This window comes from Sorex fumeus, unplaced genomic scaffold, assembly GCF_029834395.1.
Source record: "Sorex fumeus unplaced genomic scaffold, SorFum_2.1 ptg000008l, whole genome shotgun sequence".
Classification (NCBI taxonomy): Eukaryota; Metazoa; Chordata; class Mammalia; order Eulipotyphla; family Soricidae; genus Sorex; species Sorex fumeus.
Window position 1 is genome coordinate 67070724 of NW_026606065.1, and position 12480 is coordinate 67083203.

At 39.3% G+C, this 12480-nt stretch overlaps 1 protein-coding gene across 4 annotated transcripts in view; it reads left to right on the forward strand.

Annotated features, from left to right (window-relative positions):
• Positions 1 to 12480, forward strand: part of DIAPH3 (diaphanous related formin 3) — a 553005-nt gene that overhangs the window by 163446 nt on the left and 377079 nt on the right. For all 4 annotated transcript variants that reach the window (XM_056109828.1, XM_056109829.1, XM_056109830.1 and 1 more), the window contains 2 exons: positions 11143 to 11217; positions 11303 to 11372. In XM_056109828.1, coding sequence (XP_055965803.1) covers positions 11143 to 11217; positions 11303 to 11372 — 145 coding nt within the window. The remainder of the gene's footprint in view (positions 1 to 11142; positions 11218 to 11302; positions 11373 to 12480) is intronic.

Genomic DNA, 12480 nt, shown 5'->3' on the forward strand with positions numbered 1-12480 from the left:
GCATGTGTGACTGGCCTCCAAGCCATGGAGTAAAATTCCTGGTACTAATCTCAGCCATTCCTGGGTGTTAATCTCCCTTTTTGTTGCTTTATGTTCCCCAGATGAATGCCATCTTTCTATGTCTATCCCTTTCTTTGAGTCATTTCACTTAACATGATACTTTCCATGTAGTACCACTTGTATGTAAATTTCATGACTTCATCTTCTCTAACAGCTACATAGTACTCCATTGTGTAAATGTACCAAAGTTTCTTTAACCAGTCATCTATACAGATATTTTTAAAATACAGTACAGACCATATTTTTCACATTTAATATCTTCATGCATCTTTTTCCTGCTTAGAAAATTATCTCTTCTGTAATGATTATGTTCAAGACTCAGTCCAGACATTAATTGCATTATTTTCAAGAGGCAATATGTCGGGGCTAGAGCGATAGCACAGGCGGTAGGTCGTTTGCTTTGCATGCAGCTGACCCAGGTTCAATTCCCAGCATCCCATATGGTCCCCTGAGCACCGCCAGGAGAAACCTCTGTGTATTGCCAGGTGTTACAGCCCCCCCCCCCCAAAGCAATATGTCAAATTATTTTATACTATTTGTTTTCATTGTTTTCACTTTCTATTCTCTTAGCAATATGATTATTGTACTTACTGCTTTATACTAATGATTTTGCTCAGCATTTGATTCAGCCACTAATCTGCAGTGCCTTCAAGGGCAGAGGAAGTTAAATAAAATGCTAGTTCCTGTTTTTCACTCTTATTTGCAGCAGTTTTTTTTTCCTTTGAACATATACACTGGTACTTGATGGTTATTCAGGCACGGCACTCAGGAATCACCCCTGCAGGCTCTGGGGACCATATGTGATACTAAGAATTGAACCCGGGTCAGTCATGTGCAAGTCAAGCACTGTACTTTACTACTCTGTTATCTCTCTGCCCCTGCTTAGTTGCAGTATTTTGCAAACTGTGAGCCCTTATTAAAGGCTAACTTCTTTATTGAACATATGAATTTCAGTGACAGTGAAATAACAATGTTGGAGCATCAGGACTTCCAGATGCATGATTTAGTATGGATAAATACTGGTCCTGAAATAAAAAATAATGTTGGTAGCAAAGAGAGTGAGACAGGTTCAGTAATAGAACATAGAATCATCTCGTGATGCCTCCTTTTTAATTATTTATTTTGCTTTTAGCTTTGTTTTTTTTTTTTTAATTTTTATTAGTGAAACACCATGAGGTACAGTTGTAGACTTACAAATTTTTGTGCTTGGGTTTCACTTATACAATGATCAAATACCCATCCCTCCACCATTGCCCATTTTCCACCACCATGGGTCCCAGTATCCCTCCCACCCCCCATCTCCCCCATTCCACCCTGCCTCTGTGGCAGGGCATTCCCTTTTGTTCTCTCTCTCCTTTGGGTGTTGTGGTTTGCAAAAAAGGCACTGAGTGGCAATCATGTTTGGGTAATGCCTCCTTTCTATAGAAAGTAAGAGTTACGAGACCGGACACCTGGAAATCATATACTATTTGTAATTACCCTTAACCTTTTGCTACACATTTCTTTTCCTACCCCTCCCCGCAACACACACACACACACACACACACACACACACACACACACGCGTATGTAAGTGTCTACACAATGAATATTCAGTCTCAGGTGCCTAGGTATTTAAAGACAAATAAGAAAAGATTCCTATCCTCCAGGTGTATATGATAGCTATGGTTGCCCTTACAGTTTGGTAGGCTTATTCCAGCTCATACAATCCATTTGTCCTTTCTATGCATTTGTCATTTCCTTAGAACATATGTGGGAAAAAGAGTTAATGACTTAGACCTATGGGAAATAAACATCGTAATATTCTGTTTCTTTGGCCAGGAGGTAATCTGATTATTGGCTCTGCTGCTCAATGAGGTGACAGTATTTGCTTCATAAAGTCAACAATCCATGGCAAGCCACATAGCACGCTTTTGAGTCATCCTGTGTCTCTGGAAAGAGTAACTGAAATTCAAAATTAAAGTTGCTTTGTGCATTTAAACATAATCGCTTTAATCCTCAAGACCTGCTCCTCCACTCCTTCTATTACCTATTCACCTCTTTTCTCTTAAAGGAGACCCCTACTAGGAAGTGTTAAATGTTAATATACTTAGTTTTTTTCATGAAGCAATTAAGAGAAGAGTTTGATATTTCCTCTTCAAGAATTGTAAGAGGTAGATTTTATGTTAAATTAGTACTTAGCTTATTACTTTTTTTTTTCTGTTTTAAAGAATTTTTCCCCAATATAAATGTCATACTAATCTGTGTGTCATTTTTATTCATGAAGAAGAAACATTTGCATAGTGCTTATTCATCCATGAATGCAGTTTATAGTTAAATCACATAATGCTTGATAGTACTATGCTGACAGGCACAGAATAAATAGTACAGATTTTGTTTCTTGAAGATTGATCATTTATAGATTAGTTAATAATTTTTTTCCTTGGCTGCTTCTTACACTGATGGTGAAGAATTTTTTACTTTTGCAGAAAGCTATGGGTTTCAAAAAACCTGCGTCAAGTTTGCACATCTCTCCACTCAATATCACTTTTTCTTTTGAACATCTTTTCCTGAAGTGTTAGGAAGTTGTATCTACCCTATCTTTAGAAGGAATACTGTAGAACAGATGGGGTGGAATGAAAGCATTGTGAGAACGGTCTTGTGAGTGACAATTGGCTAATTCGAAAACATGCTGGAATTATCTGCACAACTGCGAATGTTTAAGAGAACAAGGAGATTTTTTTGCATATTTAATTTGTTTTAATATTCCTTTTCAGCAAGGACCTTCATTAGCTTTCTTTTTGTGTTTACATATTATAGTGTTTCTTTTAGCAGACTTCACTGTCCCTGTCTAACTTGATGTTCATGTATTTTATGAAATGCGAAGTTACTCGAAGACTACTGCTAGTCTCTCTGATTTTATTGTTTTTTTTTTTCTTTTTTTATTAGTGAAAAACCATGAGGTACAGTTATAGGCTTACAAATTTTGTGCTTGGGTTTCAGTTATACAATGATCAAGTGCCCATCCCTCCACCAGTGCCCGTCATCCATCCCCATGGGTCCCAGCATCCCCCCATCCCCCCCCCCCCCCCCCATCCCATCCTGCCTCTGTGGCAGGGTATTCCCCCTTGTTCTCTCTCTCTTCTTTTGGGTACTGTGTTTTGCAAGAGAGGCTTTGAGTGGCAATCATGTTTGGTCTATCGACTACTTTTAGCATGCTTCTCCCACCCTGGGAGGACCCTCACAACACCCTTCATTTGGTACTCTCTTCTCTATCTGAGCTTCCTTTTCACCTAGAGCCTGTGGCTGGCCTTCCATTCATGGAGCAAAATTCCTGGAACTAATCTCAGCCATTCCTGGGTGTTACTCTCCCTTTTTGTTGCTTTATGTTCCCCAGATGAATGCAATCTTTCTGTGTCTATCCCGCTCTTTCTGACTCATTTCGCTTAACATGATACTTTCCATGTAGTACCACTTGTATGTAAATTTCATAACTTCATCTTTTCTAACAGCTACATAGTACTTCATTGTGTAAATGTACCAAAGTTTCTTTAACCAGTCATCTGTTCTTGGGCACTCAGGTTTTTTCCAGATTCTGGCTATTGTAAAGAGTGCTGCAATGAACAAACAATTGCAGATGTCACTTCGACTATACCTTTTTGCCTCTCTGGGATATATTCCCAGGAGTGCTATAGCTGGGTCAAATGGCAGATCAAATTCTAATTTTTTGAGAGTCGTCCATACTGTTTTCCAAAAGGGTTGGACCAGCCGGCATTCCCACCAGCAGTGAAGGAGGGTCCCTTTTTCGCCACATCCACGCCAGCACCGGTTGCTTTTGTTCTTGTGGATGTGGGCCAGTCTCTGTGGTGTGAAATGATATCTCATTGTGGTTTTGATCTGCATCTCTCTGATGATTAGTGATGTAGAGCATTTTCTCATGTGCCTTTTTGCCATTCGAATTTCTTCTTTGCGAAAGTTTCTGTTCATTTCCTCACCCCATTTTTTGATTGGGTTGGGTGATTTCTTCTTGTGGAGTTTAACCAGTACCTTGTATATCCTTGATATCAACCCCTTGTCGGATGTGTACTTGGTGAATATCCTTTCCCATTCTGTAGGCTGTCTTTGTATTTTGGTCAATGTTTCTTTTGAGGTGCAGAAGCTTCTTAGTTTAAGATAGTCCCATTTGTCTATCTCTGTTTTCACTTGCTCGGCCAGTGGCGTGACATCTTTGAAGATACCATTAGCTTCAATATCATGGAGAGTTTTGCCGACTTTGTCTTCAATAAACATTATGGATTCTGGTCTGATGTTGAGGTCATAAATCCATTTTGATCTTACTTTTGTGCATGGTGTTAGGCAGAGATCTGAGCCCACTTTTTTGCATGTAGCTGTCCAATTTTGCCAGCACAGTTTGTTGAAGAGGCTTTCCCTGCTCCATTTCACTTTTCTTGCCCCCTTATCGAAAATTAGATGATTATATGTTTGGGAGGAAATGTCAGTATATTCAACTCTGTTCCATTGGTCTGCAGCTCTGCTTTTGTTCCAGTACCATGCTGTTTTAATTATTACTGCCTTGTAGTAGAGTTTGAAGTTAGGGAGGTTGATTCCTCCCATTTTCTTTTTCCCAAGAATTGCTTTAGCTATTCGTGGGGGCTTATTGTTCCATATAAATTTCAGGAGTGTTTGCTCCTTTTCTTTGAAGAATGTCATGGGTATCCTTATAGGGATTGCATTGAATTTATACAGTGCTTTGGGAAGTATTGCCATTTTGATGATGTTGATTCTCCCCATCCATGAACAGGGGATATTTTTCCATTTCCTCGTGTCCTCTTTTATTTCCTGAAGTAGCGTTTTGTAGTTTTCTTTGTACAGGTCCTTTACTTCCTTAGTTAAGCTGATTCCTAGATACTTGATTTTCTGGGGCACAATTGTGAATGGGATTGTTTTCTTGATGTCACTTGCTTCTCTTTCACTATTTGCGTATAGGAATGCCATGGATTTTTGGGTATTGATTTTATAGCCTGCCACTTTACTATACAAGCCTATTGTTTCTAGGAGTTTCTTGGTAGAGGTTTTAGGGTTCTCTAAGTATAGTATCATGTCATCTGCGAATAGTGAGAGCTTAATTTCTTCTTTCCCTATCTGGATGCCCTTAATATCTTTTTCTTGACTAATCGCTATTGCAAGTACTTCCAGTACTATATTGAACAGTAGTGGAGAGAGTGGGCATCCTTGTCTCGTCCCTGACCTTAGGGGGAAGGGTCTCAGTTTTTCCCCATTGAGGATGATGTTTGCTGTAGGTTTGTGGTAGATGGCTTTAACTATATTGAGGAAAGTCCCCTCTATCCCCATTTTGGCAAGGGTTTTCATCATGAATGGGTGCTGGATCTTGTCAAAAGCTTTCTCTGCGTCTATTGATATGATCATATGATTTTTATCTTTTGTTTTGTTGATATGATGGATTATGTTGATTGATTTCCGAATATTGAACCATCCTTGCTTCCCTGGGATGAATCCCACTTGGTCATGATGTATGATCTTTTTGATGAGTTGTTGTATTCTATTGGCTAGTATTTTGTTGAGAATCTTCGCATCTGTGTTCATCAGGGATATTGGCCTGTAGTTTTCTTTTCTTGTGGTGTCTTTGTTTCCTTTTGGTATTAGCGAGATATGGGCTTCATAGAAGCTGTTTGGGAGAGTTTCTGTTTTTTCAATTTCCTGGAAAAGCTTGAGAAGAATTGGCAATAGGTCCTCTTTAAATGTTTGGAAAAATTCGCTAGTAAATCCGTCTGGGCCTGGGCTTTTGTTTTTGGGAAGACTTTTGATTACAGTTTCAATTTCCTTGATGTGAATAGGTCTATTCAGGTACTCTATATCTTCTTGATTCAGCTTTGGGAGATGGTAGGAATCCAGGAATTTATCCATTTCTTCCAGGTTCTCGTGTTTCGTGGCATAGAGACTTTCAAAGTAGTCTCTGATGATCTCTTGAATTTCTTTAGTTTCTGTTGTGATATCCCCATTCTTATTTCTGATTCGATTTATTAGGGTTCTCTCTCTCTGTTTCTTTGTGAGTGTTGCTAGTGGTTTATCTATCTTATTTATTTTCTCGAAGAACCAGCTCTTGGTTTCATTGATCTTTCGGATTGTTTCTTTGTTTTCCATGTCGTTGATTTGTGCTCTAAGTTTTATGATCTCTTTCTTTCTGCCTGATTTAGGCTCTTTCTGTTGATCCTTTTCTAAGGTCTTGAGCTGTGAGGTCAAATTGTTTATGTGCATCGTTTCTATCGACTTAAGATAGGCTTGCAGAGCTATAAATTTTCCCCTTAATACAGCTTTCACTGCATCCCATAAGTTCTGGTAGTTTGTGTCTTCATTCTCATTTGTTTCCAGGTATCTTTTGATTTCATCCTTGACTTCGTTCCTGACCCACTCATTGTTCAGCATCGAGTTGTTTAATTTCCAGGTGTTTGATTTGGTTCTCCGTGTCTGTGTGTGATTCACTTCTATCCTCAGTGCATCATGGTCTGAAAAGATGGCTGATACTATTTCTATCTTCTTGATTCTGTTGAGGTATGTTTTGTGTCCTAACACATGGTCTATTTTGGAAAATGTTCCGTGCGCGCTGGAGAAGAATGTGTATTCTTTCTTTTTGGGGTGTAAAGCCCTGTATAAGTCCTTAAGCCCTTTCTCTTCTATTTCTTCTTTCAAAGCCAGTAATTCCTTGCTGGGTTTTGTTCTTGTTGATCTATCCAGAGGTGATAAAGCGATGTTGAAGTCTCCGAGTACTATTGTGTTGGTAGTGATGTCCTCCTTAAAATCTGTTAGCAGTTGTTTTAAATATTTAGCTGTTCCCTCATTAGGTGCATATCCATTTAAGAGTGTGATTTCTTCCTGTTGTACGTATCCCTTGATGAAGAGAAAATAGCCTTCACTGTCCCTTCTAATCTTTTTCAAGGTGAAATTAATGTTGTCGGATACTAGTATGGCCACCCCAGCTTTTTTGAAGGGGCTGTTTACTTGCAGGATTGTTTTCCATCCTTTGACTTTGAGTCTGTGTTTGTTCTGGCTGTTGAGATGAGTTTCTTGTAGGCAGCAGAATGTTGGGTTCTGTCTCTGTATCCATTTTGCCACTCTGTGTCTCTTAACTGGTGAACTTAGACCGTTGACATTGAGAGAGAGAATGGTTATGGGGTTTTGTGTCATGTTTCTGTGCGGGTGTGTTGTGGTTGTAGGGTTTGTCTTTTCTTATAGTAGCCCCTTTAGGCCTTGCTTTAGGTTTGGTTTTGAGTCTATGAAGTTCCTGAGCTGCTGTTTATCTATAAAATAGTGTACTGTTCCTTCGATTTTGAGGGAGAGTTTAGCCGGGTAGAGTATTCTTGGGGAAGCATTCATTTCCGTGAGTTTTTTGACTATATCTCGCCACTGCCTTCGGACTTGTAGGGTTTCCTCTGATAGGTCTGCTGTGAATCTAAGGGATGCTCCTTTGTATGTGATTTCCTTCTTTGCTCTTGCTGCTTGCAGTATTGTGTCTCTATCGGCCGTATCGATCATTCTAACTATGATATGTCTTGGAGTGTTTTTGTTGGGGTCTCTTTTAGCTGGCACCCTTCGGGCTCCTTGAACCTGAATGGCTGCATTGTGCAGCTCTGGGAAGTTTTCAGCAATGATTTGTTTGACGGTGTTTTTTTCATTGGGATTGTTTCCCTGAGGTTCAGGTAGTCCCATGATTCTAATATTGTTCCTCTTGGAGTCATCTGCTAGGACTCTGATTCTCTGTAGAGCCATTTTGAGGTCCCTTGCCACTGTTTGTTGTTGCGTGTTGGCTTGTTGCAGCTGATCTTCAGCTCACTGATTCTCTCTTCAGCTGTGGTCATTCTATTTTTAAGAGAAGAAACTGAATTTCTCATTTCATCTATGGAATCTTTTAATCGTGACATTTCTGCCCTCATTTCTTCTCGTAATTTGTCGATTTTTTCTGTGGTGTTACTGGCTGTCTGTCTGACTGTTTCATTGAGTTTATTGAACATCTTGATGACTTCGTACCTGAATTCTATGTCAGAGAGGTCCCTTAGGTGAGCTGTATTGACAGAATGGTCTAGATTGTTTTCGTTGTTCTCCTCTTGTGTTGGAGATTTTCTTTGTTTCTTCATATTGCTGAGTAGGTTGGGTTACTAGATTCCCTGGTAGGTTCCTTAGTATGGGAAAACATCCGGCCACCCGCTGGAAATTAAGCCTCGCCCACTTTTGAGGCCACGCCCACTTTTGAGGAGGCCACGCCTCTACAGAACCCTGGGTTTGGGATGAGATGGGCGCCGCCGTCAGGTCAGGAGTGAAGAGGGCAGGGCAGACGCTCAAAACTGCTTCTCTTCAGGCATCTCGGGGGACACCTGGGGTCCTGCAGGGAAAGATGGAGGTCCCAGGGTCGCAAGCCGGCAGCTGTTCTGACTTGGAATTAAGATGAGATGGGCGCCGCCGTCAGGTCAGGAGTGAAGAGGGCAGGGCAGACGCTCAAAACTGCTTCTCTTCAGGCATCTCGGGGGACACCTGGGGTCCTGGAATTAAGATGAGATGGGCGCCGCCGTCCTCTCTGATTTTATTGTTGAGAAATTAGTTTTCACTACCAGTCAAGAGTGTATTATAGGACTGGAGAGAGAGTAGCGGGGTCACGGTGTGTGCCTAGCATGCACCTGAATTCTGGTACCTGGCACCACATGCTTCTTTAAGTGTCATTGGTGTAGCTTTAGAGGGCCCTGAGCACTGCTGGGGTGGTCTGGGTAATCTCTGGGACCATAGGGCTTGAGCTGTATTACATACTTGGATCCTGAGCACTGCTTGGGAGGCTGCCCCTTCTCTCTCCATCCTCCTCCCTGTCTATAGCACTGTAGCACTGTCCTCCTGTTGTTCATTGATTTGCTTGAGCGGGCACCAGTTACCTCTCTATTGTGAGACTTGTTACTGTTTTTGGCACATTGAATATGCCATGGGGAGTTTGCCAGGCTCTGCTGTGTGGGTGGGATACTCTCATTAGCTTATGGGGCTCTGGGAGAGGGACGGAGGAATCGAACCTCGGCCGGCTGTGTGCAAGGCAAATGTACTACCCGCTGTGTTCCAGCCTCCTGTCTATAAAAGAGGGAAAATAGTATAAAATAATTTGACATAATGCCTCTTTACATTCCTTTTAGTAAGTTTTTACTAATTAACAGATACACAAGTGGATATCCTTTACTTTAATGATTCATATTCATGATTCATATTCTATAGTGTCTAATTTATACAGTGGGTCTAAAGATTGTGGATTTTAAAACTTCTGTGGATTCTGTAATTTAGTTATAGTTTTCATATTAAGGGTGGTACATTTTAAAAACAGCTCTACTCTCTGAGCTCAAAAGACTGAGTTAGCTGGATTGCTGTTTCCTTAATTTTAGAGTAAATGCTAACTTTTTAAGTGTCACAATGTCTTATTTGAAAGTTCACAAGATAAAATTTATATATTTTAACATTGGCGAGTTTTAGGATCAGTAACATTGTTTTCAAAATGATTAAGTTGATGGCAGTCAATAATCCTAAGCTATTCATGTTAGCTTTATGAAATTCTTTATGAAATACTTGAATATAGAGGTTGTTGATGGTTTATTTCAGATGATTTATTTCAGATGTTAGCTAAACTATTATGTTAGCTTTATGAAATCCTTTATGAAATACTTGAATATAGAGGTTGCTGGTGATTTATTTCCGATGAAAAAGTCCCACTGGGGGCTCTCACTCAGGAGGGCTGCTGGAGTGATCTGTCCGCACATCTCAGTGCCGGTTCAAGAACAGCTCTCAGCATTTGATTTCTAGCTTTCCTGCTGAATGTGAAATAAGAATACATACAGAATAAGATGTCAGTAAGGCAAACCGTTAAACATGCTGCTTATAGGCTTTTTCTTTTCTTTTTATGAAATATGAAAGCAAGACTTGAAGTACCTACAGGTAATCTGCTTGTTCCTAATAGTGGAGAGTAAAGTCCTCACTTTTAAGTAGCACCCTGGTTTGAAAATACCAATTTCTATCTAACTTTTTTTCCCCCTTAAACTCTGATAGCTATCCTCCATGTTTTTCCCCCTCTATAGGGAAGTAAGTGCGTTTAAAAATTAGGTTGTCCTGATTTTACTGGACAGAGAAGAGTAAAATAAGTAAAACAGAATGAATGGCATTGTCACACTGTCCTCCCATTGTTCATTGATTTGCTTGAGTGGGCCCAGTAACGTCTCCATTTTGAGACTTGTTACTGTGTTTGGCATATTGAATACGTCAGGGGTAGCTTGCCAGGCTTTGCTGTGTGGGCGAGATACTCTCAGTAGCTTGCTCGGCTCTCCGAGAGGGGCGGAGGAATTGAACCAGGCTCTGCTGGGGCAGCCGTGCACAAGGCAAAAGCCCTACCACTGTGCTATCGCTCCGCCCCAGACTGAATGGCAGCTTCTATTTTTTTTTTTTTTTTTTTGCTTTTTGGGTCACACCCAGCAATATGCAGGGGTTACTCCTGGCTCATCCACTCAGGAAATACTCCTGGAAGTGCTCAGGGAACTATATGGGATGCTGGGAATTGAACCCTAGTCGACCACATGCAAGGCAATACCCTACCCACTGTGTTTTTACTCCAACCCTCTAAATTTTATTGAGGTTGATAATTTTGAACATTTATTGATGATCAGTCTGTCACAGTGTACATAGAAGTATTTTTTCCCATATCACTGTTGTTTGTATTTGTTTTTTATTCTAATTTTCATGGGAAATATCATATCGTATCTTTTTAGGAAATATTACTCAACATATCATGATGTGTGTCTGACAAGCTCATTTTTATTCTTTGTGATGACAATATTTCATTTAACATCCCAATTTTTAAAGACTACATACATGATCCATATGTATACTAGATATGTAAATATACTAAAAGGAAATACATAAATCTCTCTCACACTTTAATACTTGATTATGGACCATGACTGATTTTGTATATGGTATTCTTGCATTTATGATAAGTAATCACAAGTGTAAAAATATTATAACATTTGTGGTATTTTATACAAAAATACTAACTTCATAACTTCTTTCTTCCAGTTGGGTGGAAAGCTTTGGGCATGAAGGACTTGGATTATTACTGGACATTTTGGAGAGACTGATTAGTGGCAAAATGCAAGTATAGCTAATTGTTTTTTTTTAACTAGGCTAAATTTGCCTGTCAGATTCTAATTCTAACACATCTCTTATGCTAATGCAGGCAAGACAAAATTGTGAAGAAGAATCAGCACAAAGTCATACAGTGTCTAAAGGCTTTGATGAACACACAGGTATGTACATAGGTAGATAACCTGTGCTGTGTTCTTTCTTCATCAGCTCTTAAAGGGTTCCCATGAATTAGTCATCATGATGAATTGCATCAGATAATGAACTACAATATTGTTCAGTGCATAGTAGGAATATGTTTAAATGATTTTTAGTTTTTTTAGCATCTATCTCTTAATGGGGATAATTTTGTGAATGATCTTCTGGTGCCTAACTCTGCATATGTAAACTAAGTTTTTCTTCCCCTCCCCCCCTTTTTTTTAAAAATTCAAAAGTATAATATGAATTAGCTTTGAGGTTGTGTGTGACTATGCTATGATCTGCAGAATACATATTAACAAAGAATTAAATTGGAAATAGTTCTTATGGTTAAAATCTATAATGAGATGAATGGAAACAGAACAAGACTTGAAATAGAATGGAATTACTTAATAGAAGTAATATCGTGACTGAATACAATGGCAGATCTTTATAATTTGGTTATTAAATTATGAAACATTCGAAAAGAGAGTGCTTTTGATCTATTAGATCTTTCCTGTATGTCTCTTCAGCTCCAACATGTTATGTAACATATTTGCCTCAAGATCAGTGATATCATTGGTGTTTTAGTTCTCCTTAAGAGAGCAGGGGAGAAAAATTTGCCTATGGTGGTGGGATGTGTAATTTTCAGAAAAAAAAATCATATTTCTAAATTTCAGTGCCTTTATCTTTTAATTATTATTATTATTATTTTTGATCACACTGGGCTGTGGTGAGAGCTAACTCCTGACTCTATGAACAGGGTTCACTCCCAAAAAGCTTGGTGGGGGGGCATATGGGGTTCTGGGGATCAAACCTGGGTCAGCCATGTGTGCAGTGCAAGTGCCTTCCTTGTACTCTTGCTCTTGCCCCATGTCTTATTATTTTAAAATGAATCTTCAGAGTATTCAACACTTGAGTACTGTGATGACATTAGAATTTCTGACACTTTTTTTTTTACTAAATAGCAAATACTTTATAATTATTTTTTATTTTTATACTTTTCCTGACTTTTAAAAATTTTATTGAATCACCATGAGATAGTTACAAGCTTTCATGTTTGGGTTACAATCTCACAATGATCAAACACCTATC